Source organism: Hemibagrus wyckioides, linkage group LG18 (assembly GCF_019097595.1).
Source record: "Hemibagrus wyckioides isolate EC202008001 linkage group LG18, SWU_Hwy_1.0, whole genome shotgun sequence".
NCBI classification, from domain to species: domain Eukaryota; kingdom Metazoa; phylum Chordata; class Actinopteri; order Siluriformes; family Bagridae; genus Hemibagrus; species Hemibagrus wyckioides.
Window position 1 is genome coordinate 15,070,698 of NC_080727.1, and position 23,697 is coordinate 15,094,394.

The following is a 23,697-nucleotide window of genomic DNA, read 5'->3' on the forward strand; positions in this document are numbered from 1 at the left end:
ACACGGCACGCCTCAACATGCGCTGACCCCGCTCTGTGATTTTACATGGCCTACCACTTTGTGGCTTAGTTGTTGTTGTTCCTAATTACTTCCACTTTGTAATAATACCACTGACAGTTGACCGTGGAATATTTAGTAATGAGGAAATTTCATGAACAGACTTATTGCACTGGTGGCAACCCATCACGGTACCACGCTCGACTCCACTGAGCTCCTGAGAGCGACCCATTCTTTCACAAATGTTTGTAGAAGCAGTCTGCATACCTAGGTGCTTGATTTTATACACCTGTGGCCATGGAAGTGATTGGAACATCTGAATTCAATGATTTGGAGGGGCGTCCCAAAACTTTTGGCAATATAGTGTTAGCATGAATAAGATAAAAAAAGCTGGTTTTAGTCATCCTTGTGGCTGCTGCATTCTGGACTATCTGTGGTCCCTGATCCATATTAGTGCACTAGGAATAGGGCGGAATAGATATTTCCTATGCCCTGTGTAGTGCACTTCTACGAAGATTGAAGCGGGATGCTCAAACTACATTTGGAACCCAGCCCACTTCGATGTGCTCGTCCAATCAGCACAGGGCTCCACTGCGCCTCGGTGACGTCACACAAACACACGAAAAAATGGCGGCTCTGAGTAGTGACTTTAGCGACTTGGTCCAGATTAAAAAGCAGCTGATTTCTATGATCTCGCAATGCAAGGAGCGTGGACTGGTACACAGTGTAAAGTGGTGAGCTATTTTTCATCACATTTTGCAAAAAACAAAAAACAAACGCACCGTAAGTGCATTAAAAGCAAATCGATTTGATCGGGCTGTTAGCCTCGGGGCTAATGTCTGTGTTCCTGAGTTTCCCGGGAGTGATTGAATAAAATGATTTATAATTATTTACACATATTCTTACATGAATTAACGCCCACAGACTAACAAACAATATAACTCCACGTCTTTAGTGTGTGAGCAGTAATCATTCAGTCTGTACCCCAGTCAAAGCTGAGACGTTTCTCTGAGCTCAACATACAGAAATGTCCCCGGTTCAACACTGATAATAATAAACAGAGCGATTAAACACTAAATACTGACATGTTAAACCGGCTGGACAATATATAAACAATCGTGAATTTGTCTGCATGTGAAACACACATGATTATATTCACTTGTTATTACATTTTCTTACACTGACCACTCTGTTGATGGTTTTATATTCCAGTGAAGAGAAATCTCACTCTCATCACATCACGGATTAAGGTTATAATGCAGCTGTCCACATTTTAACACAAACATCCTTTTATTTTCTAGAGATGTTTTGCTTCCAGTTACACTGTTCGATTTAAGGCAGCTTTCTTAGCTCGTTATTTAGACCGCTCTCTTATAGAAGATTGAATAAATACTTGAATTCCACTAGCATAGAAGTCTGTGTAGAGTTGTGTCAAGAGGAATGAGACTGTCACATTTTATATCACACGGATTGTGTAGATACACTTATATTGCCAAAAGTTTTGGGACACCCCTCCAAATCATTGAATTCAGGGGTTTGGGCTTGGCCCCTTAGTTCCAGGGAAAGGAACATTTAATGCTTCAGCATACCAAGACATTTTGGACAATTTCATGCTCCCAACTTTGTGGGAACAGTTTGGGGATGACCCCTTCCTGTTCCAACATGACTGTACACCAGTGCACAAAGCAAGGTCCATAAAGACATGGATGAGTGAGTTTGGTGTTTAGGAACTTGACTGGCCTGCACAGAGTCCCGACCTCAACCTGATAGAACACCTTTAGGATGAATTAGAGCGGACACTGCAAGCCAGGCGAGTCTTTGTATAATGAAGCATTAAAAGTTCCTTTCATTTATTTTTTAATTAAATTTTTTATTATATTAATTGTATTATTGAATTTATTCTAATAATTTGTGTGTGTGTGTGTGTGTGTGTGCACGCAACTCAGGGCATCCGAGTTGGCTTTTTCTCTTGATCCTCTCCCATTGAGTGAGCTTCCCACTCCACCACAGGTCACTGAGGTCAGTGTGTTTAATTCCAACTAATCACAACGCACTTCATTATTTACTCACTATGCTATTGGTTTTAATCAACAGGAAATGACTTTTGTTTTTGGATTTGGAAATAATGACTTCCAAATTCCAAAAAATGTCCATTTGTAAGGCAACTTCAGGATGATAAATATGCTTTGATAACTAAAAGTTAGCTAAACTGTATCATCTTTGTTTTAAAATAGAAAGCTAAAGGACCGAATATAAAAAGGTACACCATGTTATCTTAGAGGTGATGTTTGTCAGAATCAAGGACTATTCTCACTCACTTTTCCCTTCTGATTGTCCCCATGTCACTGTGTTTAGGATGAAGCCCACGACTGGGATGCTTTGTGTTTGGCAAAGTCGTATTTTGATCTAAAGGAATATGATCGTGCAGCGTATTTCCTGCGTGACTGCCGCAGTCAGAAAGCATATTTTCTCTACATGTACTCGCGCTATCTGGTGAGATATGCTCGCTGACACGGTTAACTTCCTCTTGTTTATTTGTGCCGGCTGGTAGTGCATGTGCTCTGGCGGTTTTTAGCATTTGTTTCTGTATGTTTCAGTCAGGAGAGAAGAAAAAGGACGATGAGACGGTGGACAGTCTGGGTGAGACACAGTTTTTCAGCTGTTTCCACAGTTTATTAAGTATTTTCATTAATATCTAAAAATGTAACTGACTGAATGAACACCAGAAGTTTTCAATTAGTGGCATGTTGTACAGTGATTAATGAGTCTCATTTGCTCTGTGTGTGTCTTTGGTGTTTTACACCTAGGTCCTCTGGAGAAGGGTCAGGTGCGCAATGAAGCTCTGAGGGAACTGAGAGTGGAACTAAGCAAGAAACACACTGCCGGAGAACTGGATGGATTCACACTCTACCTGTAAATTCACACACTTAACTCATTACATGCTTTAATGCCATGAATTAATCAGGGACTATTTCCTAATTGATGTAAGCATGTACAATGACCGGTCCAGTGAAGAAATGATGACAAGACTCCAGTAAGACCAACATCGCATACTGAAAGCGCTAATAAATGTGTTTGACTGTGTGTGTATAGGTACGGGGTTGTGTTGAGGAAATTGGATCTGATGAAGGAAGCAGTGGATGTGTTTGTTGAGGCAACACACTCTCTCCCTCTCCACTGGGGTGCCTGGCTCGAGCTCTGCAACCTCATCACCAACATTGACATGGTACACATTCAGCACTGCACACTGTCTCTCAACAACACACACTTGCTGCCGATGCCATATGCACAATGTTTCTCAAAATCCCAAGCTCACTCTCAACACCAAATACACCATGCATACATACTCTGAACACCACCACCGCACACTTAACATCTAGAATCCATGTCTGAGACAACGTCATAATGCTTAACGTACACATGTAACACTGTGTAATGTCATACACACTTAACATCATGTCCACACTCACTATGAAAACAGTCAGCTCTACAGCCTCATCACAAGCATGAAGTTGAATCCCCATTGAAGAGAGATGGAGAATTTAGCAACTAAAGTCTCTGTCTTGCTGTCTATTTGTTTGTAACTGAAGTCTCTATGTTTGTAGCTGAAGTCTTTATCCCTGCCGGATTGTTGGGTGAGGGACTTCTTCATGGCCCACATGTATACAGAGCTGCAGATGATTACAGAGGCACTGGAGAAATACCAGAGTCTAAAGGAGGCTGGATTCTCCAAGAGTACCTACATCATCTCCCAGATCGCTGTCGCCTACCACAACATTCGAGGTCTGGAGATCTTTATCATCATCACACATTGATTTATCTGGACTGCAACTTCAAATGTGTGCTTTGGGATGATACACATAGTCACACAGAGATGTCTCAACAAAAATACTGTGCTAATGGTGCATGTTAATAGGCAGCAAATGCTCTCAGCAAACAGTCAACCAACTCGCAGTGCATTATGAGTAATACACACACTCCCTCACACACTGTATGAACACACACTGTTCACACTCTCACATGCTGAGTCTCTTTTATTTATAGGTAGTGATTGTGTGTGTTTTTTTGTATGTTTGTTGGTCTTTGTGTGCGAGACAGATATTGACCAGGCATTGGATCTGTTTAATGAGCTCCGTGAACAAGATCCATTCCGCATTGAGAACATGGACACGTTCTCTAACCTGCTGTATGTCCGGGTGAGAAAAAACATATATTGTATACATACTATATACAAAAGCACACAGGGAATCAATCAGTATCGGGTATTTTCTGAAACAGAGAGCTAATATATTGGCTAATATATATAATGTGATTGGAAACATAAAAACAGGAGTGATGTCTTAAGTCCAGCACCTGTCCCATAGCAGCGTTTTTGGAGCTGAACTGTAATGAACTGGCATCACATCTAGGGTGTACACATCTTATGCTTAGAATACGACTGGATAAAACCTGACGTGGAATGAATGCGGTATCAAATTCAAAGTGAAGACTTTACAAGCACTGTGTGTATGTGTGTGTGTGTGTGTGTGCGTGCATGTAGTCTATGAAGCCGGAGCTGAGCTATCTTGCCCACAGCCTGGTGGAAATCGACAAGTACAGAGTGGAGACCTGCTGTGTCATCGGTCAGTAATAACATACACATTAACATTAACATGACAGACGATACATGGTTTCAGATGTTTTTTATGTGTATTTTCTAATTTCTAATAAACATTTAAAGCTGGTCACAGATAATTAACAGATATTCCACACCAAAGGAGGAGCGGTTGTGTTAATTCTGATTGGTCATTCTTTTTGTAGGTAATTACTACAGTATGCGGGGTCAACATGAGAAAGCAGCTCTGTATTTCCAGCGAGCGCTGAAACTGAGCCCTCGCTGTCTCGGGGCCTGGACGCTGATGGGTCACGAGTACATGGAGATGAAGAACACGTCCGCTGCCATTCAAGCCTACAGGTACAATTAACACGCACTGTCTCAGTCTACCGTTAACACTAAACACCAAGCCTACAGGTGACTACAGTTGCCTCCATTGTACAGGTACATTAAACACCATCCAAGCCCACATGTGCAATTAACACTCTACAGTTAATGCTGTCTCAGTAAACACCCTCCAGGTCTATAAATACAATTAATACACCTTATTTATTGTAGCTACGTTCATTCCAACACTACACAGGTCAGTTTGTAGGTGCATACTCACTTATTATGTCATGGTGTACATTTGACTTGTGTGATTGGTGCCACTGATCATTTTGTTTCGGTGTATAATACTGTATTTGATATCCTATATATTATAATGTGTGTGTTTGTGTTGATCAGACACGCCATCGAGGTGAACAAGCGGGATTACCGGGCGTGGTACGGACTCGGTCAGACTTACGAAATTCTCAAGATGCCCTTCTACTCGCTTTACTACTACAGGAAAGCTCACCAGCTCAGGTGTGTAGTGTGAGGGTGCATGTATCTGTGCATTGTGTGATCAGTTCTGACTTGCAGTGTAGATGTGGGAGTCAATCATTCATAATAAAAAAATATTAGCCAAATTGCACGACATTTAAAATGGCCACATGATCACAAACAGTTGGTCATGTGATCAGGCAGAAAGACACGTGTTTGTCGCCAACTATTCTTTAGCTTAAGCTGAATATGTTTAGAATCATTGACATGATAGACATGATTGATGGTTGCACTGCAAGGAAGGGTGTTTATTAGTTACTGTTTTTACTTTGGCAGCATTGTTACTGAATGTGTGTGTGTTTATGTTTCAGACCGAATGACTCCCGTATGCTCGTAGCTCTTGGTGAATGTTATGAAAAACTCTCACAGCAAGTTGAAGCTAAAAAGGTCGGGAGCTCTGGACATCATGCTAAATTATGTTTATGCCAAACTGGGTGGTGCTAATGTGTGTGTGTGTGTTGCAGTGTTACTGGCGAGCGTATTCAGTGGGAGATGTGGAGAAAATGGCAGTGCTCAAACTTGCCAAGTATTATTATTATTCTTCTATTATGCCTAAGTGATATGTAATGGGTGTGCATTAGTCATGAACCCAGTGTTTGTGTTTGGTGTGTGTGTGTGTGTGTCCGTGTCCATATCCAGGCTTCATGAGCAGCTGAATGAGTTGGATGATGCGGCTCAGTATTACATCATTTACATCCAGGATATTTTCTCTTGTGGGGTAAGTGTTTAATCCCATGAGGATGACTGCAGAATGGCATGAGTTTTGAATGTCGTGAGTGTTTAATAGTTTGAGTGTATATTGCTTTGAGCGTGAATGTTTTAAAATGTAATTGTGCCTAAATAAACAATCAGTATTTAACTAGTATTATCACAAAATAAAACTGAACATGTTTTAACAAGTATTTAATACATTTGATAAATACTGTGTGTCTGCTAAACACCATGAGAATGAATATAAAAAGCTCTGTGTGTGTTTGTGTGTACGCATGCAGGAGCGGTTGGAGCATGCGGAGGTGAGCACAGCGTTGCGTTATCTCGGTCAGTACTACTTCAAGAACAAACTGTATGATGAGGCGTCACTGTGTGCACAACGCTGCTGTGACTACAATGAAGTGAGTATCTCACACACAATATTAATTATTAAACATATGCAACACGACTAAAGTTTATAAACGGTACTTTTGGTGTGTGTGTGGGTAGGTACGTGAGGAGGGAAAAGCTCTGCTGCGTCAGATCTCAGCTGTGCGGGAACAGGGAGAATCATCGTCTGAGCAGAGTGCATTTAACCCACTGAACACAGCCACACACACACTACAGAGTGTGTACAACACCACCACCACCACAGCCACCACCACCCCCATTAGGAGAGTGTCACCTCTGGACCTGTCCTCCATCACACCCTGACACACGCACACAGACATACACCGATCAGGCATAACATTATGACCACCTGCTTAATATTGTGTTGGTCCCCCTTTTGCTGCCAAAACAGCCATGATCCGTCGAGGCATGGACTCCACTAGATCCCTGAAGGTATGCATTATCCTGCTGAAAGAGGCCACAGCCATCAGGGAATACCGTTTCCATGAAAGGGTGTACATGGTCTGCAGCAGTGCTTAGATAGGTGGTATGTGTCAAAGTAACATCCACATGGATGGCAGGACCTAAGGATTCCCAGCAGAACATTGCCCAAAGCATGACACTGCCTCCGTCAGCTTGCCTTCTTCCCATAGTGCATCCTGGTGCCATGTGTTTCCCAGGTAAGCGATACACACGCACCCAGCCATCCACGTGATGTAAAAGAAAACGTGATTCATCAGACCAGGCCACCTTCTTCCTTTGCTCCGTGGTCCAGTTCTAATGCTTACGTGCCCATTGTTGGTGCTTTCGGCAGTACACAGGGGTCAGCATGGGCACCCTGACTGGTCGGCGGCTATGCAGCCCCTTACACAACAAACTGTGATGCACTGTGTATTTTTCCTGCTTCTAACACATCAACTTTGAAGACACAATGTTCACTTTCTGCCTCACACACTAACAGGTACCATGATGAGGAGATAATCAGTGTTATTTACTTCACCTGTCAGTGCTCATAATGCTATGGCTGATCGGTGTATCTCACTTTGTTATAATCCTGTACAGATTGATATTTTTTATTTGGCTCAGAAATAACCTGTATGAGTAATTTGAGCAAATAAAATTGTTCATTTTTGAAACATTGCTACAGGAACATGATCACGAGGGTTTCAGGGCTGTGTCTCGGTTTCAGAAGCCTGACAAACAATGCACACGGGGGAAAAATCCAGGAAAAAGATGATGGTCTGACTGAATTTTATTGATGCACCTCCTGCTGGTGTTTAGTCAGAACAGCGGTCTATCAGGTGTAGTTCAGGTCACATGAATAAATATTCACTGGTCTTTGATTCTTGGAGCTTTTGTACAACTTTTAAATAAAACTGCATTCAGTGAATGATCAAGTAAACATGTTCACTGTTCTTGGGTTAAAAGGAGAGGGCTTGTGTATTTCCTCAGTGTTTATGAGAGTTGTTCAGTGTTTGCATGTAGCATGTTTGTACATAGTAGTAAATTTAGTAACGGCCTTCATTTTTTTAGAGGAGGTGAGAAGCTTATCATGTGATGTTTCATACACATTTCACCGCTGTGCTTTAGGCTTAAACTTCTACAAATCTGATGTGTGTGTGGATTAAAAACGATCCAGACATGTCTGTATCTGTGAATGTGTTTTATTCAGTCCACAGCAATCTTTTTATACACAACTCGTATAAACGTCAAAGTGTGTAATTAACACCATAAAGATTTGAATACAGGTTAATCATATGACCGTGTAATTGCTATATAAACCAATATATAAATCACACCACACACATGACTAACAGCAATAAACACTGTTCATTTCAATCTTGTGTATATATATATAAAAAAAAAAAGATATAAAATGCCTTGAGCAAGTCCTGTGTAACAGTGTGCATACACACAGCTAGGCTAACTGTGCTAATCACTACAAAACCGTACAAACCGTGCTGCATCAATAAAGCTTTAAACGTTATTTAAAACATTTTTACTCCAGAGAGAATAATCGATTCAATCGTATATACGTGGAATAAATGTTCAGTTCAGACTTTACTATTAGAAGCCATATTATTTAGTCACTGTATAGCCACGTGACTGATTAGTGTCTCGTTAAGTTTCAATCACTGCCGAGATCCAAAAATCCAACATGTAGGATTATTTTTGGATCAATACTGTTAAAAACCAATACTGTCCATGAAAGAGATGAATGATTATTAATTTAGTGATTTTAGATATAGAATATTGTAATATTTACCTTTATTAGCACAGCTGTGACTGAGTAGTTAATTATGTTAATCCTGCCTTGTTCTGCTCTTCAGCTTAACGAACAGATTGTTACCGTAACCAAGGCTTAATGGTGATTAATACTTTCAATTATAATATAATTAATATATATGGGACAGGAATGCGTAGTTTAGAAATAGAAGTATGAACAGAAGAGAAGCTGCTGCTCTGTAATCCATAAAGCTTGGCTAATTAAACATTCTAATTTACAGCACAGGTTCCCAACCCTGGTCCTGGAGAATCCCCTGCCCTGCACATTTTAGTGTCCCTGCTTCCAACACCCACTTCAACCCAGGGACGGGTGTTAGGGTGTTAATTAGCCCTAAAAATCAGTGTTGTGCAAGATTAAATGGGACTAAGGTTGAGAAGTAACAGGAGTAAGGTGCGGACACTGAACTCTTTAATAAATGTCAGAACAATCAGGTGAGCATCATTAGAACCTGCCCCTGCGTGTGAGGGCGGGGCTAGGTGGGGGAGATGGTTGGCGTGAGCGCAGTATGCGGGCGTATGGTGGTGTGCTGTCTGCCGTTACTTTCGTTTTGCTGCTACGTGACGGTGTGAAGAGCCGCAGGAATACTCGCTTCCCTGGGGGTTGATTTTCCACCATTGCCACAGCAACTCCACAGCCCCGCCTACTGCAGGAGCTAGGGGTTTCAGGGGTAGAAGGGGTAAAAGGTCGTTTAAGTTCTGCGCGAGTCTCATCTTTATGATGTAGCTGAGCTTTAAGGAGCTGCAGAGTGGAATGAAGTTCCATCAGCATCTGATCCTGAAACACACAGCATGAGTACAGCATGTGTATCTGTTTGATGAATGTTGAGTGGGTGGAGTTAAGAGCAGTGCCACAAGTGTGTGTACCTGTTTGATGAGTGTCGAGTCGGCGGTGTTGAGAGCTAGGCGGAGTTTTTCTCCATCGGTGTAATGACAGCATGCTCGCTCTCCAGACTGCAGCTTCAGCACCAGAGTTCGCAGATCAGCACGTAACTGCCTCAGAGTCTACACACACAAACATCAGGATGAACACACAAAGTGCATCACCTGCTGTGGCTAAACCTCTCCCTATTCCCTACACTGCCAATAATGAGCACTGTGCTGCCGTTCTAAACTGTTTGATGAGCATCTTTACGAAATACATGGACGGACAAGTGCACCATTTAATTACACACCTTCTGTCCCTCGAGTAGTTTGCGCTCTGCAGTTGCAGTGAGGCTTGAGGCTCCCGGATGATCCTGAAAACGCTTCAGCTCTGAGGAAGGTAAGACAGGGAGGTGAAAAATAGGTGTAAGAAACAGATGTGTCACTTAAGACAATTTTAGAATGGTTCTCACTGATTCTTAAAAAGTTTAATCCAACACTAAGGCTAGTAGCTCCACTATAAAACGTAGAAAAAGGTATCTTGGCTAATGTACTACATTAACACACAAGCGATTTGTTTGATTGGGATTTGTTAAAGGGAAAGCAGGAGTGCTCTGTGTATTAGGACTGAGGTGTAAAGGTGTGTGGCATTTTATCGTACCAAGTGTTTTGAGTGTAAGCTCTGTTTGTTTGAGATCGAGGTCAGCTCTGCACTGCTCCAGCTCAGCTTTAATTTGCGCTAATTCAGCTTTAGTGCTCTCCAACTCCACATGTTCATGCTGGCTGCTGTGTTTGTGTGAAGAAGCTATGCGCCGAGATCGCCGTGGTCCATCACACTCCACCAGAGGAGGAAAAATAGAAGCGGTGCTTTCTCCCTCCTTTTCTCTCAGAGCTGTACTGAGCTCTTGGAGCTGATCGTCTCTCTCCTGTAACACAGGGCAGCTTTTTAAACACATTTCATTTGTCACAGATTCTTCTAAATATTGCACTATACAGAGTATCCTTAAACACCACTGCACTAACATGCACATATTTTGAGATATTGATCCACATTGATATTTTATTTAAAAGGATAATAAATAAGTTATGGTTCATAGAAACAGTGTTAAGGTCAGTAGCACAGTGTTGAGTTCAGTAATGTATCTTACCTCCAGCTGCTGACTGTAATATTTCTTTAAGCTGCTCTTTAGGTTGTTGATTTTGTTCTCACACCGATTCTCCATCAGCTCTCTCTCGCTCTCCATCGTCTCGCTGCAATCAGAGACAAAGACAGATTGTACAGTGAAACATGATACACTAAACTGTTCTATCAGTTACAGTATAATCACATACTGATACATTTCTATTCTACACTGTATGTTTTACTGTGTTCTGACTGCGATCTCCCTCACAAAGAGCTCATCAATGCTTCCACCACTAATACACCACCTATTTATCTGAATATTTGTCCTGCCTGTCCATCTGCTTCTCTGGCTATTTAACAATGTCTGAACATTTGACTGTCTTAGCCATGCTCATTTTTAATGGGTGTAATGACTTGTGTTGCAGTGTGTGTGTGCATGTTTCTGTTACCTGAAGTCAAGTTGCATCCGGTTGATGACCTCCATCATCTCTGCACACACCTGCTCTCTGATTTTCAGCTCCAGCTCGTCTTTCTCTTGCCGCTGACGGAGGACCTCTCGCTTTAGCACATTAATTGCTTTTAACAGAGCCTACACACAAAAAGTTTGCAAGGTTAAGTGACAAATACTTACATACTAATTTCTTGTTACTAGTATTTAAAATTGTGTCTGTATAGACCTCAGTAATATGTATAAATTGCACATTTTGTAATATTTTTTCATTTATCACCTCAACACCCAGTCAACAATCACTAGGAAATTTCTCAACCAATCAGTAATTTGCATGAATACAAATGACTAGCATCTCAAATGCCAGTATCACAGAGAGGAGCAGTCTACAGCTAAGATATCACCGTGTGCATCAGTAGGAGCAATTCACCTCAGGCTCAAACATGCCAACATCATCCTCTTCATCACTGTCCTCCTCCTCCTCTTCCTCCATCAGGGTGTGGTCTACAGGGGCGGCGTCATCACGCAGCAAAGAGAGGATGTAGGCCACACGACTCTTGGAGGCAGGACCATGGACCAGCTAGAACAAAAAACATCATTGTGTGTGTGTGTAAATTGTGTGGTGATGACAGAACTTGAAGTGTCCATGCTTGTGTAAATGTGTTACCTGTGTGGCGATGGCAGAGAACTTGAGGGCGTGCAGAGTCTCATCGTAACTGGAACTGCAGGAATTAATGTTGACCATCATGCAGGCACGGCCGTGTCCTGAGAAGAAACTCTGCAGTACTCGGGTGAGTTTGCTGTCTCGGAATGGAACGACCTGCGCCGGGCGCTGCCTACAATGCAGTGAACGTACTTATCACTTGGGATGATCAATGTACTGCTCAGAGGGCGTAACCAACACATTACACAATAATTACTCCCCATGAGGGGTTAGTCTGTACATTCACCTGTATGTCTGGTTGTGTCTCATTGCACTGATGCAGCGTCCCAGTGTGAGCAAGGAAGTGTTAATGTTGTTCGCCTCCTTCATCCGTTCTCCGTTCTGCTGATCTTTACAGCGCTCAGAACCAGCCAGGTCACACACACACAACCTGAAACAGCACCACACACACACACTATTTATTAGTATACAAATATAGTAATAAAGTAAAGGCATTTCAGTTGACTTCTGTGCCAATGTAGCTATATAATTACACATTTCAGTAATCCAAATGAAATATTTATTATAAATATTTTAGGCAGCTCTGGATATAGTGTTTGTCTGTCTATATGTGACCCTGCGATGGACTGGCAACCTGTTCAGGGTGTACCAGCAGACCCCCGTGACCCTAATTAGGAATAAGCGGGTATAGACAATGGATGGATGGATGGATATAGTGTGGTTCATTCTGACATTTTCTCACAAACACTGACAGATTTACTAATGTGTAGTGGTGTAACTCACTCGCTGATGCGTGTGCCACCCGCCTCTGGCTGGACATGCAGCACTCTCACAGTAAACACGCTGTGACTGAAACACGCAAACAGATCAGTTACACACATGTCTATAAAAAGCTGGGGGCTTAAATAGTGAACTCTCCAATGAATTCATTCTGTTATGTGTTGCTTCTGTTTCTTCGTGTGTGTGTGTGTGTGTGTGTGTGTGAGTACCTGCGGCTGGAGTTGTGGTTGAGGTGTGTGCTGGCAAAGCTCTGGTTGTTCCGCCCAACAGTGAGCACTCGCCACGCCTCATCAGCACTGCGCACATTCACCCAAGTAAGATCTGCACACAACACAACACATCATTTACACATGTTCAACACAACACAGAAACAAGACCTGATTGGCCCAGAGAAGTTCAGGGGTTTCTTAAAAAGAGGCTGCACTGACAGATCACAAGAATGCAGACGGTTATCTACTGTGTGTGTACCTTTGACATAGACATTGCCATGCTTGTCGTCACTCAGCCTCAGTGTATTCCTCTTCTGTGTGTGCAGAGACATAGGTGGCTCCAGCAGATCATAAACAAACTCGTTATAAATCTCGTAAAATGAAACCCAGATGCTGTACTGCAGCGTTTTATCCACAGTGACATCACCAGCACTGACTCCGTCTATGTCCACACACACACCGTCTGAGTCTGCAACACAGCAACATGAGGTTAGGATATCCACATAAACAGGGACAAACAGTAGTTTTACTTTAAAACTGGCATTCCTTTGCTTTAATGACGATGAGCAACCCGAACAAAACCAGACTTGCCAATAACATATTCATCAGATGTTACAATACAATAACGTGTGTCTAGTATGTAGTGCAACCTGCAGGCACTACAACATTTATGCAGCATTAATAGTGAATGGGAAATGATTTGAGACTGGGTCTAATTTGAAGATGTAGGAAATGTAAACATACAAAAAGCTGGAACAACAAAGTCCTGTGTGTACTGAAAGTGTGAAATACTTTAGACAATTAGATCAGATAAGAGCTGTGTGTAGATTCCCATGGCAGGTTAGACCTGTCTCACCTTCCAGTCGTGTGATGGCAGAGAGTCCACTGATCCCACTGTCCCAACTAATACTTGCATTAACACCCCCACGTTGCCTACACACCTCCTCCTGTAACACACACCACAGATAATCACTGTACTTCAACTTTACACTAAACACTGGATATGTGTAAGTGAGAAGAGTAACGGGACATTTTACAGCAGATGGAGCACTGTGGTGTTAAAGGCATGTACCTCTCGCAGCAGAGCGTGGCGTCTGTTCTCCTCAGTGCGGACTTCTGTATCACTGAGTCGGCGGACCTCCTGCTTGAGAATGGGTTTCAGGTCAGAACGGGGGTAAAGCTGTCCTGCCAGTGCAGTGAACACAGAGACTAAAGCTCGGGGGAGTAGACCGGCTTCACCTGCTGAACCTGCACAGGGACACATAGGACATAGTCACTCACTAACATACTGCTGTCCATACCAATCATCATGTCTACAGTCATGAAAACATTCATGTATTCAGTGTGTCTATATGTGTGTTACCCTGAATGGTGTAGGTCTTGCCCGAGTTTGTCACTCCATATGTGTAGAGAAGTCTGTTCTCTCCATGAAGGACATCCCGCACCATCTCCTTCATCACCTGATCATACACTTCCTGTTGAGATGCTGCTTCCCTGAAAATCTATCCACACACAAAATGATAAAATATAACAAATCAGTAACATACACAGAGATGATCAGGATTAAGCTGTTAGTGAACCTGGATTTATTCTTCAGTGACCAAAACTCCCACGAGACACAGTGACAACAGATTGTGTGTGTGTGTGTATATATATATATATATATATATACCCGTGTGAAGGTGAACTTGTGTACACTCTGCGACACTCCTCTCTCTGCATTCTTCATGCTGTGTGAGTCTTTAGGGGCCTTCAGGAGGAGTGTGTCTTCACTCTGAACACACACAGAGCCCTGTACATACACACAATGTTAAAACCTTTACAAGCAGCACAATATAAAATCACACTTGTCTATATATACACAGTGATGTTTCACATACAACTCATTACACTTTCTGCACACGCTGTATAAAATAATATAAAATATGTTAGATGTTTATGTGTGGTTGAAAAAAGTGACCTGATCTTCTCCACGCTGTCTCTCTGCATCTGTAAGAGGACGAACACGCAGAAACACCTGCAGCTTCTCCTCCACACGCTCACCTCTGTTCACCTACATTCACACACACACTCACTTTATTACACTTTTTCCACAAAGAGCCAGTATGGCAATAAACCAAACCAACCAATCAGATTCCACACCTGATTCCTCTTGTTTAATCAATTTAGTTCAAATTGGTTTTCAGTCAGTTACCAGGCGTGAATACAAGTTTAGATAGTTTGAATTTACAAGTGCAACTAAAAAGCTGCAGCCACACCGAGCCTTTGTGAATATTCTGGGTAAGTTTGATAATTTGTGATGTATGCAGTGTATGGAACACAGTTGCAAAAGAAAATCATCACTGGCTCGTATACACATACTATTGTGTGTGAGCAATGGGGTGTGTATGTGCACGTGTGTACATGTCTAACCTGCTGAGCTTGTGTTTCTGCAGGACCGATGACAGAAAGTTCTGTGATTGGAGCTTGGAAGCGTCTGGCATTTGTGTGACTGCTGAGATCAGCCGCTGTCGACTCCAACACACACTCCTCCTCATCAGACACGTATACTGGTGCACTCATCATGCACACACCTGCAAACACACAAATATGGGTCAACCTTATTCTATGTAAACTAACACTCTGATGATTTCATTAACTATACTAGCATTACCAGAGGCAGTCACAGCACTGCAGAAGCATCATAAAAAGAGTTATAACAGCAACTGTCCATATAGAAGACTCAACATCATGAGTGAGACATTAATTATACTAATAGTTCATTTAAACCTGTTGTCTGACCAATGCAGAAAAAACAGAAACAGCACTGTAATGTACTAATATTTGTCTGAATAATAATTAAAAATAAACATTCACAGCTAATTGGTCAGTATAGTAGTCCAACCTTTTAACTCTCTGTGGTCATGTTAATGGTTTTTCTTCTTTAAACCCTGACCTATAATTAACTGATGTCAGCATAAATGCTCTAGGCTAAGTTATAAACTCACAAGGTTTAAAACCAAACTAACAAAGGGTGGTCTTTAAAACCAAAAATGTAATAAAGTTACGCTAATCGTGCTAACCGCTAGCTACACCGCTAGCAAGATTCTTATCTGTTTAAACAGTAAATTAATTTGATAACAGCTGTAATTAACCAGTCTTACCTTTCCTTGGAAACTCCTTTGCGAAAAAAACAAATAAACAAACAAACAACTCGATATGTTTAAGAATAGAATAGAATAGGATAGAATAGGATCTCTCGCCACGCTAAGCTAACCTATGCTATACTACACTAGGTTACTCCGAGTAGATCACACTGAAGCCACACTGCATTCAAACCTCGCGCTCCAGTCACTCCACCAATCACAGAAGACGAAGCTCAGCCAATCAGAGGTGGCATGGCGAACAACTCGTCTCCTGATTGGTGCAAAACAGGTCCGTTGGTAACCTTAGATAAATATAAACGTGTGCTGATCTGCAATTGCCTTTATAAGTAGCTGTAAACACATCAGGTGGACGTTAAGGTGTGTTCAAGAGCAGGAATGCGTTTTTACAACAGATTTAACAACATTTCCTCTAATGATAATTACACAGATTTAATGTATTAATACAATAAACAATATTTGCATGGTCGTATTTATTTGTTGGACCAATGAACCACCTCTATTTAGAACCTTTCAAACCACAGAAACCCAGAAATATTGTTGATAGAATGAACACAACAGTGAATCAGTGTGTGTTTTGTGTGAAAACTCGAATTAATCAGTGAGATGCATGAATAACAAGACAAACCGGGTTAAAAAAACCTGTTTTAACGTTCTACCTTTAACTGATAGTGAGACAAAACAATGAAAAGGTAAAAGACGGGTTCAAAGTTAGGGAATTAAGATTTGTCTTAAATAACTACCAGATACTAGATCATTTCTGTGCTAATAAACTGTATTGTTCCCTCCTTTTATTATGGCAAAACATATATAATATATTATATTTCCAGAACTACGACTACTACTTATTATTATTATTATTATTATTGTTATTATTATTGTTGTTGTTGTTGTTGCTGTTGTTGATTACGAGTGTATATTTGACCCAAAAGGACAAAAAAATACTTCCGTATTTTGATTTTGACCGCGTGACAAAATCACATGACATCCCCAAACGTGGGGCGGGGATTTTATCGGAAGTTTCAGAGCTGGCGCTGCCAATGCGGATTAAACAGACTTTTACACTTAAACCATGCATCTTTAATTAGAGATTAGGTGTTATATGATGATTGTGAGATAGGCTCCGTCTTTTGCCTTCAGACAGAAACGGAAGTGTGTGTGTGTGTGTGTGTGTGTGCGCGCGCGTGCAGTTGAAGAGTTGAAGTTCTTTATTCTGGTGAAGTCATAATGAAGGCGTTCATCATTCCTCTGTGTCTATGGTGTGTTTGCGGACTCTATGTGCATTGTCAATCTCCTCCTAATGTGGTGTTTATACTGGCTGATGATATGGGCTTTCATGATGTGGGTTATCACGGATCTGAGATTAAAACTCCCGTGCTGGACCGTCTCAGTGCTGCGGGGGTCAGACTGGAGAATTACTATGTCCAGCCGCTGTGTACTCCATCCAGGAACCAGCTACTGACCGGGAGATACCAGGTATACAATATATATCTATCTGTCTGCCTGCCCTCCTGTCTATCTATCTATCTATCTATCTATCTATCTATCTATCTATCTATCTATCTATCTGTCTATCTGTCTATCTGTCTGTCTGTCTGTCTATATAGTATAAGTATTTCAGAAACAGCTGATCTCCTGGGATTTTCATGCACCTTAGTTTATCCTGTGGGTTTGGGATTTGTTGGCCAAAAAAACACTGAGCAAGTTCTGTAGGTGGAAACACCTTTTTGCTAACAGAAAACAGAGAAAATGGTGAGCAGAAAGGCATCGCAGCATATACAAAACATCAAACCTTGATTGGATTGGAGTGGATTATCTACAACAGCACAAGACCACACTGGGTTCCAACACCAGGAATCTGAGGCTATCATGGGTGCATATGTTTGATGTGATCATTCACTGTAGCTCTGTGTGTGTGTGTGTTTGCAGATCCACACGGGCATGCAGCATCAGATTATCTGGCCATGTCAGCCATACTGTATTCCTCTTGGTGAGAAGCTGCTGCCGGAACTGATGGTGGAGGCGGGTTACTCCACCCACATGGTGGGCAAGTGGCACCTGGGCATGTACCGGAGGGAGTGTCTGCCCACCCGCAGAGGCTTCCAGTCTTTCTTCGGTGGGTGGGAGTTGATTCAGCTCTTCATCTCATTACACAGGCCATGTCCACATCATTCTTAACCAGTTTAAGCACATGTGGCTTTATACTTTCAACCCCCCATGCCTAATCCTGGATGACATCCCGTTTCTGTGTCTGATACTGTCCACTTCCTTTTTCCCTGAGTGTCCTGTATGATATCACCAGGCCACAGTGTAATCTTATTCTTAATGTTAATTATCTTAGATTCATCTCACAGTTCTTTAATTCTTTGTGTGTTCTTGTTGTTTTGCAGGTTATTGGACAGGATCAGAGGATTATTACACACATGAGCGCTGTTGCTTCATCACACCACTGAATGTCACACGCTGTGCGCTAGACCTTAGGGACGGCGAGGAAACTGGGCAAATGTACAAGGAACTGTATTCTACTGAAATCTTCACACAACGAGCAGTCAACATCATACTCAACCACAAGATACAGAAGGTAATCCCGCACTCACTGATTTCTATCATTTTCTCACGCCCTATATGTGGCACTGCAGAGTGTAGTATGTAGTGTTTAGTGAGAAGGGTGTACCGAATAATGCATATTTTTTTCCCAGCCGCTGTTCCTGTACGTAGCTCTGCAGGCGGTTCACGATCCATTACAGGTGCCTGAGCACTACACCGAACCTTATAGCTTCATTAAGGACACTTCACGCAGGAAATATGCAGGAATGGTGTCCGCTATGGATGAAGCCGTGGGGAACATCACTAGGGCGCTACAGGATGCAGGCATTTGGAACAACACCATCCTCATTTTCTCCTCAGGTACACTAATATGCATATTCATTCAATATACACAACATAGTGCACATAATTAGTAAACAGAACATACTGCACACAACTAATGAGTAATAGACAAAAAACAATAATAATAATAATTTGTAGACAACGGAGGTCAGACAATGTCTGGCGGGAGTAACTGGCCCTTGCGTGGCAGGAAGTGGTCTCTCTGGGAGGGCGGAATTAAAGGTGTGGGCTTCGTCACCGGACCACTCGTGGAACGGCCCGGTACAGTGAGCCGAGAGCTTATACATGTCTCTGACTGGCTGCCTACAATAGTGGGTGTTGCTGGAGGATCAACCAATGGGACAAAGCCATTAGATGGTTTTAACGTGTGGGACACAATCAGGTAACATTTATTATAACTATTATATTTTTTAATTTATGCATTTTTAAAAACATTATTGACTGTATTTAATTATTGTGAACAAGTAATATGATGAACACGTGTGTGTGTGTGTGTGTGTTAGCAAAGGAAAAGCCTCTCCCAGACAGGAATTGTTACACAACATTGATCCACTTTACGTTGACATCGCTCCATGTAAGTGACATAAAAACACTAAAAACCTCATAGGTTGTTGACGTGAGATACATCAGCAGTGATACACTGAGGCAAGTGAACAGTTAGACATATCAGCAGTGAAAAACTGAGCAGTGAGACAGGTCACCAGTGAGACAAGTTGTTTTCAGCCAATTAGCTCATTTACAATGTATTTTTTTCTCTCTCTCTCTTGTCTGCCTGAAGGTCCAGGAAATGCTTCAAGAGCTGAACAGGAACTTCAAGACTCCATAATGAAGGACTCGTTAAGGAGAAACTTGTTACAGACAGGGTCTGTCTCTGTGCCACACTTTAATGTCTCCATGCATGCTGCTATTCGCTACAAGAATTGGAAGCTTCTGACTGGATATCCTGGTGAGGGCGGTGTTATTTATACACACAATTTTCCATTAATAAAACAGTCTGTAAGTGTGGTAATGCTGTAATGTGTTAGTGTAGTAGTGTGTTCATTAGGAACGTAATAATCAGATGAGTTGGCTTCATGCATTCATTTAAAAGGCATTGATCATTATCGATTAGACTTTATTACAAATAGATTAGTATTGAAAAGTGAAACTTATGTGTAAATTGGGTAGCTATGTGAATGCCCCATAACCTTAATACATGAACTAGTCCTTCTCTACATCTTTTGTGATTTAATGATAGACTTACTCCAGATTCTGAGTTAGTGTGTGTTGATGTGTGTTAGTATTACCACTAGCGATGCAAGAAAAATACATCCTACATTAGCATTGTTACACTGCTGTAACACACACCAGATCCATGCTATTCTACTGAAGGGTGTATTAATGAGTTGGTGTATCAATGTTTGTGTAGGTTGTCCTGTGTGGTTCCCTCGTCCTGGTGAGGGGGTAGGTGGAGTCGCAGATGAAGCTCCTCCCCTTAAGCAGGTGATGCTGTTTGACATTGACGCCGATCCTCAAGAGAGAAATGAAATTTCCCATAAGCGCCCGGAAATTGTGAACTTCCTGTTAAAACGGTTACATCAACTGCAGGAGGGGGCACAGCCTGTCACCTTTCCCCCTGACGACCCCCGTTGTGACCCCCAAGCCACTGGGGCGTGGGGGCCATGGCAGTGACCTGTGATTACGACTACAATAAATGTTTCATATAATATTAATAACAATAATAATAATTAATTATTATTATTATTATTATTATTGTTATTATTGCAAATAAAATAAACATATAAACATTTATTAAGACATCTAAAAATCTGCAAAATAAAATTATATAAAAATATTTTTACTTAGAGAACAACAGTTAAAAGTCATTAAATCAGGATTTTTTTTTTTTTTTAAATAAATGAATGATGATTCATTTAGATAAATAAAGAATTGTGAGTGATTTAATTTGAGATATTTAGGAAGATGGGCGGGGGTTTTGGAGTCATATCTCTAAATGATTCCTGTCTTGTTTCATCAGTATGATTCTAATGATTCATTTAGAGGAAATCTGAATCAATAAGGAGTCAACTATCCATATTGGATGAGGTGAGAAGTATTTCTTTCGATCAACTCAAGGAAACAGAAAGTTATGGAGAGTATTGAGGATTTTATTGTATTGAGACAAATATATTGTGCTCTCTGCTCTACAACATTCCAGAGTGATCCTTTTAACTGGACCAGCTTACTTATTTGTGTCGTGTGTGTGTGTGTGTGCACGCCTGCCTGCTAACTATTATCTACAGTTGTATTAAGTATAGTACTATTAATTATACAATACAGTGAAATTATTGTATTTTGTAAGATTTATGACATCACTGCACATTGTTTTTCATTCATTTGTTTATGAATCTGGCCCAATACAAGTTAAGATTAACAGTTTAGAAATGTAGGACAGTTTTCAATGTTAGCTATCATTTACACCGTAGTCATAATTATTAATTATGATTATTATAATTATGTTATTGTATTGATATTCCAAATGTGCTGCTGAATAGTGCGCATTAGCTTGGCATTATTACACATTAAAATATGTGAAAAGATATTTACATTCATGAAAACAAAAATTCTCAGTAGGGCACACACAAACACACACACAAAAACACAGTTTTAATCTTACACTTTTACAATTTCATTTTGGCTTTATTATGATATGGTGATAATTTAATAAATTGAATAAAGTTTATACAAAAGTAACTGATTCAAAGACTTGTTATTATTATTATTGTTATTATTATCATTATTGTTATTATCATCATCATTATTATTATTATTATTATCATAGGTGTGCCCAACTGAGTTGCGTTACAGAGGTTCATTGTCATTGTGAGTGAGTGATACTGGTGCTGGTGTTCATTATAACTGCAGTACTGAATTCCACACTGGACCTAAATCCTCTCTCTCTCACTCTCTCTCGCTCTCGCTCTCTCTCTCTCACACACACACACGCACACACTGAACAGGATGCAGTTATTTCTGAATAAGAGGATGAAATGAGGGAGATTCTAAATCCTAAAGTGGACTTCCTCATAAACATCTGTAGAATGAACCCCAGTCTGAGCTGCGCCACATGTTTACAGTGCACACGTCATTAACGGTAATGTTCAACGTCCAGATAAAACAGATGAGATCTAATGAGCTCTCAGGTCAGGAATTACAGGCAACGATTTCAACCAAATCTGTGTTTACACCAGCACAGTGTCAGTGAAATGGTGAAAATGTTTATTTCACAAACCTGAGCAGGAGTATTGTTTAATTAATTCACAACCACAAGCATATGTAGTGTTTATTTCAGCAGCAGGAGCGTTTATATTTTACAACCCTGAAGGGGTTCAAGGTGAATGAGAGTAATATTGGTTTATTTCACAACCTCACCTTGTTGGTGAGGTTGTGAGTTTGAATCCCAGGACCACCAAGCTGTAATAACTGGCCCCCTCAGAGAAAGCCCTCAAATTTCAATTGCTCGGCTGTATGAATGAGATAAATGTAAATCGCACTGGATAAGGGCGTCTATCAAATGCCATAAACATAAATTTCACAAAACTTAAAAAATAATAGTGCTTGTTTCCCAAGAAGGTGGGAGTAGTGTTTTATTCACAACCCTGACTGAGTGTAGTGTATCATTACATTTCACTTAGTGGGTGTAGTGTATTTCACAAAACTGAGCAGAAGTGGCGTTTAATTCTCGGTGGTAGTCATAATAATTAGCTTCAAATTTTTAATGAATAATCTGTCTTATATGTGTGTTAGTATGGAGAAAATGAAATTTGTTCCCTATGTTAGTGTACTGGAAAGTGTATAAGGAGCAGGGAGATGTTTGGAACACAGCCGGTGAGGTGTGTGTGGAATGACGGCACTTCAGTGTGACATTGGTGCATGATGACAGTGTGAGTGGCGTTTAATCTGCCAGTGCGTCGTTACTCCCATATTCATTGCTCTCCCATCAGCCTTAATGATGTCAGAGTGGAAACCGGCTGAGGGTCAGTCAACGATAACCACACACACACACACAAACACTTATCTCCAAGTAGGAAAGTCTAAGTCACTTAGACTCATGTCTGAAATGTCTCAACTCAGTCAATCCCCTGTGGGAGTGACCACACATCTTACTCACTGAAGGCCATCTTCAAACTCCTCAGTGCATTATGGGAATTTCATTTGGACACAAGTGCACTGTGAGATTTATTTTAGTGAATAAGAAGTTCTCTGCTCTTAGACAATCACAGACAAAGAATTATTCTTCCAAATGATTAGAGTTGATAAGTTTAATACACTAAAATAAGTGGAATATTGAGTTCTGATTGGTTCAGGCATGGAGGCGGTGCTATAGAAGGTAAATGCCAGATTAAGCTGCATGATTAAATCTTTATAATTTTAATTACAAGCAAAACAAAGATTCACATGTATTATAAAGCCCCCCCCCACACGTGATGTTGTATTGAAGGAAATGAACTTTTCAGCCGCTCTTCTCCTCCACATGAGGATGCAACCCAACTTCTGATACGTTTCCAATTTTATTTCTGACATTTTGTTGTTTAAAGATATGAATGAATCTCTGTCTACTAAATAGTGGAGTTCTAACATAATGTAATGAACAGGGTGTGGGTTCCAGTCTCACCATTTCTCTGTTTCTGTCAGTGAGATGCTATCTAGTGTCACTTAAAACCTACATTAATGATATCGTTTATAACCAGCAGTTTTTCTTGCGCTGTCTGTTGTGTAA

At 41.0% G+C, this 23,697-nt stretch overlaps 3 protein-coding genes across 3 annotated transcripts; 2 read left to right on the top strand and 1 right to left on the bottom strand.

Moving 5' to 3' along the window:
- The first annotated feature begins 600 nt into the window (after positions 1 to 600).
- Positions 601 to 8,181, top strand: LOC131368846 (cell division cycle protein 23 homolog). The gene is made up of 16 exons (XM_058415010.1): positions 601 to 731; positions 1,944 to 2,016; positions 2,353 to 2,490; positions 2,595 to 2,637; positions 2,805 to 2,910; positions 3,091 to 3,223; positions 3,603 to 3,780; positions 4,096 to 4,193; positions 4,538 to 4,619; positions 4,798 to 4,951; positions 5,318 to 5,437; positions 5,767 to 5,842; positions 5,920 to 5,981; positions 6,095 to 6,173; positions 6,448 to 6,567; positions 6,656 to 8,181. Exons 1-16 carry the CDS (start codon positions 625 to 627, stop codon positions 6,857 to 6,859), a joined length of 1,773 nt encoding a protein of 590 aa, XP_058270993.1. The 5' UTR covers positions 601 to 624; the 3' UTR covers positions 6,860 to 8,181.
- An 89-nt stretch (positions 8,182 to 8,270) lies between these two features.
- kif20a (kinesin family member 20A) lies at positions 8,271 to 16,206 on the bottom strand. The gene is made up of 19 exons (XM_058415007.1): positions 16,050 to 16,206; positions 15,319 to 15,479; positions 14,867 to 14,959; positions 14,579 to 14,698; positions 14,270 to 14,408; positions 13,979 to 14,154; positions 13,763 to 13,853; positions 13,166 to 13,375; positions 12,907 to 13,018; positions 12,701 to 12,766; positions 12,204 to 12,347; positions 11,921 to 12,089; positions 11,684 to 11,833; positions 11,255 to 11,394; positions 10,831 to 10,933; positions 10,344 to 10,608; positions 9,994 to 10,073; positions 9,686 to 9,823; positions 8,271 to 9,596 (listed from the first exon to the last, which is right to left on the bottom strand). The coding sequence occupies exons 2-19, from the start codon at positions 15,469 to 15,471 to the stop codon at positions 9,264 to 9,266; spliced, it is 2,682 nt and encodes an 893-aa protein (XP_058270990.1). The 5' UTR covers positions 15,472 to 15,479; positions 16,050 to 16,206; the 3' UTR covers positions 8,271 to 9,263.
- An 828-nt stretch (positions 16,207 to 17,034) lies between these two features.
- Positions 17,035 to 21,645, top strand: LOC131368847 (arylsulfatase B). The gene is made up of 8 exons (XM_058415011.1): positions 17,035 to 17,525; positions 17,979 to 18,165; positions 18,440 to 18,630; positions 18,749 to 18,956; positions 19,077 to 19,320; positions 19,442 to 19,512; positions 19,717 to 19,884; positions 20,347 to 21,645. The coding sequence occupies exons 1-8, from the start codon at positions 17,277 to 17,279 to the stop codon at positions 20,607 to 20,609; spliced, it is 1,581 nt and encodes a 526-aa protein (XP_058270994.1). The 5' UTR covers positions 17,035 to 17,276; the 3' UTR covers positions 20,610 to 21,645.
- Positions 21,646 to 23,697: the final 2,052 nt, after the last annotated feature.

Coding starts and splice junctions, on each gene's coding strand:
- LOC131368846 (XM_058415010.1), top strand. CDS start 625: ATGGCGGCTCTGAGTAGTGACTTTAGCGACTTGGTCCAGATTAAAAAG. Junction 5,438..5,766: donor AGGAAAGCTCACCAGCTCAG/GTGTGTAGTGTG, acceptor TTTATGTTTCAG/ACCGAATGACTCCCGTATGC. Junction 6,174..6,447: donor AGGATATTTTCTCTTGTGGG/GTAAGTGTTTAA, acceptor GTACGCATGCAG/GAGCGGTTGGAGCATGCGGA.
- kif20a (XM_058415007.1), bottom strand. CDS start 15,471: ATGATGAGTGCACCAGTATACGTGTCTGATGAGGAGGAGTGTGTGTTG. Junction 10,074..10,343: donor GCTTACACTCAAAACACTTG/GTACGATAAAAT, acceptor TACCTTCCTCAG/AGCTGAAGCGTTTTCAGGAT. Junction 9,824..9,993: donor AACTACTCGAGGGACAGAAG/GTGTGTAATTAA, acceptor TTGTGTGTGTAG/ACTCTGAGGCAGTTACGTGC.
- LOC131368847 (XM_058415011.1), top strand. CDS start 17,277: ATGAAGGCGTTCATCATTCCTCTGTGTCTATGGTGTGTTTGCGGACTC. Junction 19,321..19,441: donor AACGTGTGGGACACAATCAG/GTAACATTTATT, acceptor TGTGTGTGTTAG/CAAAGGAAAAGCCTCTCCCA. Junction 19,885..20,346: donor GCTTCTGACTGGATATCCTG/GTGAGGGCGGTG, acceptor ATGTTTGTGTAG/GTTGTCCTGTGTGGTTCCCT.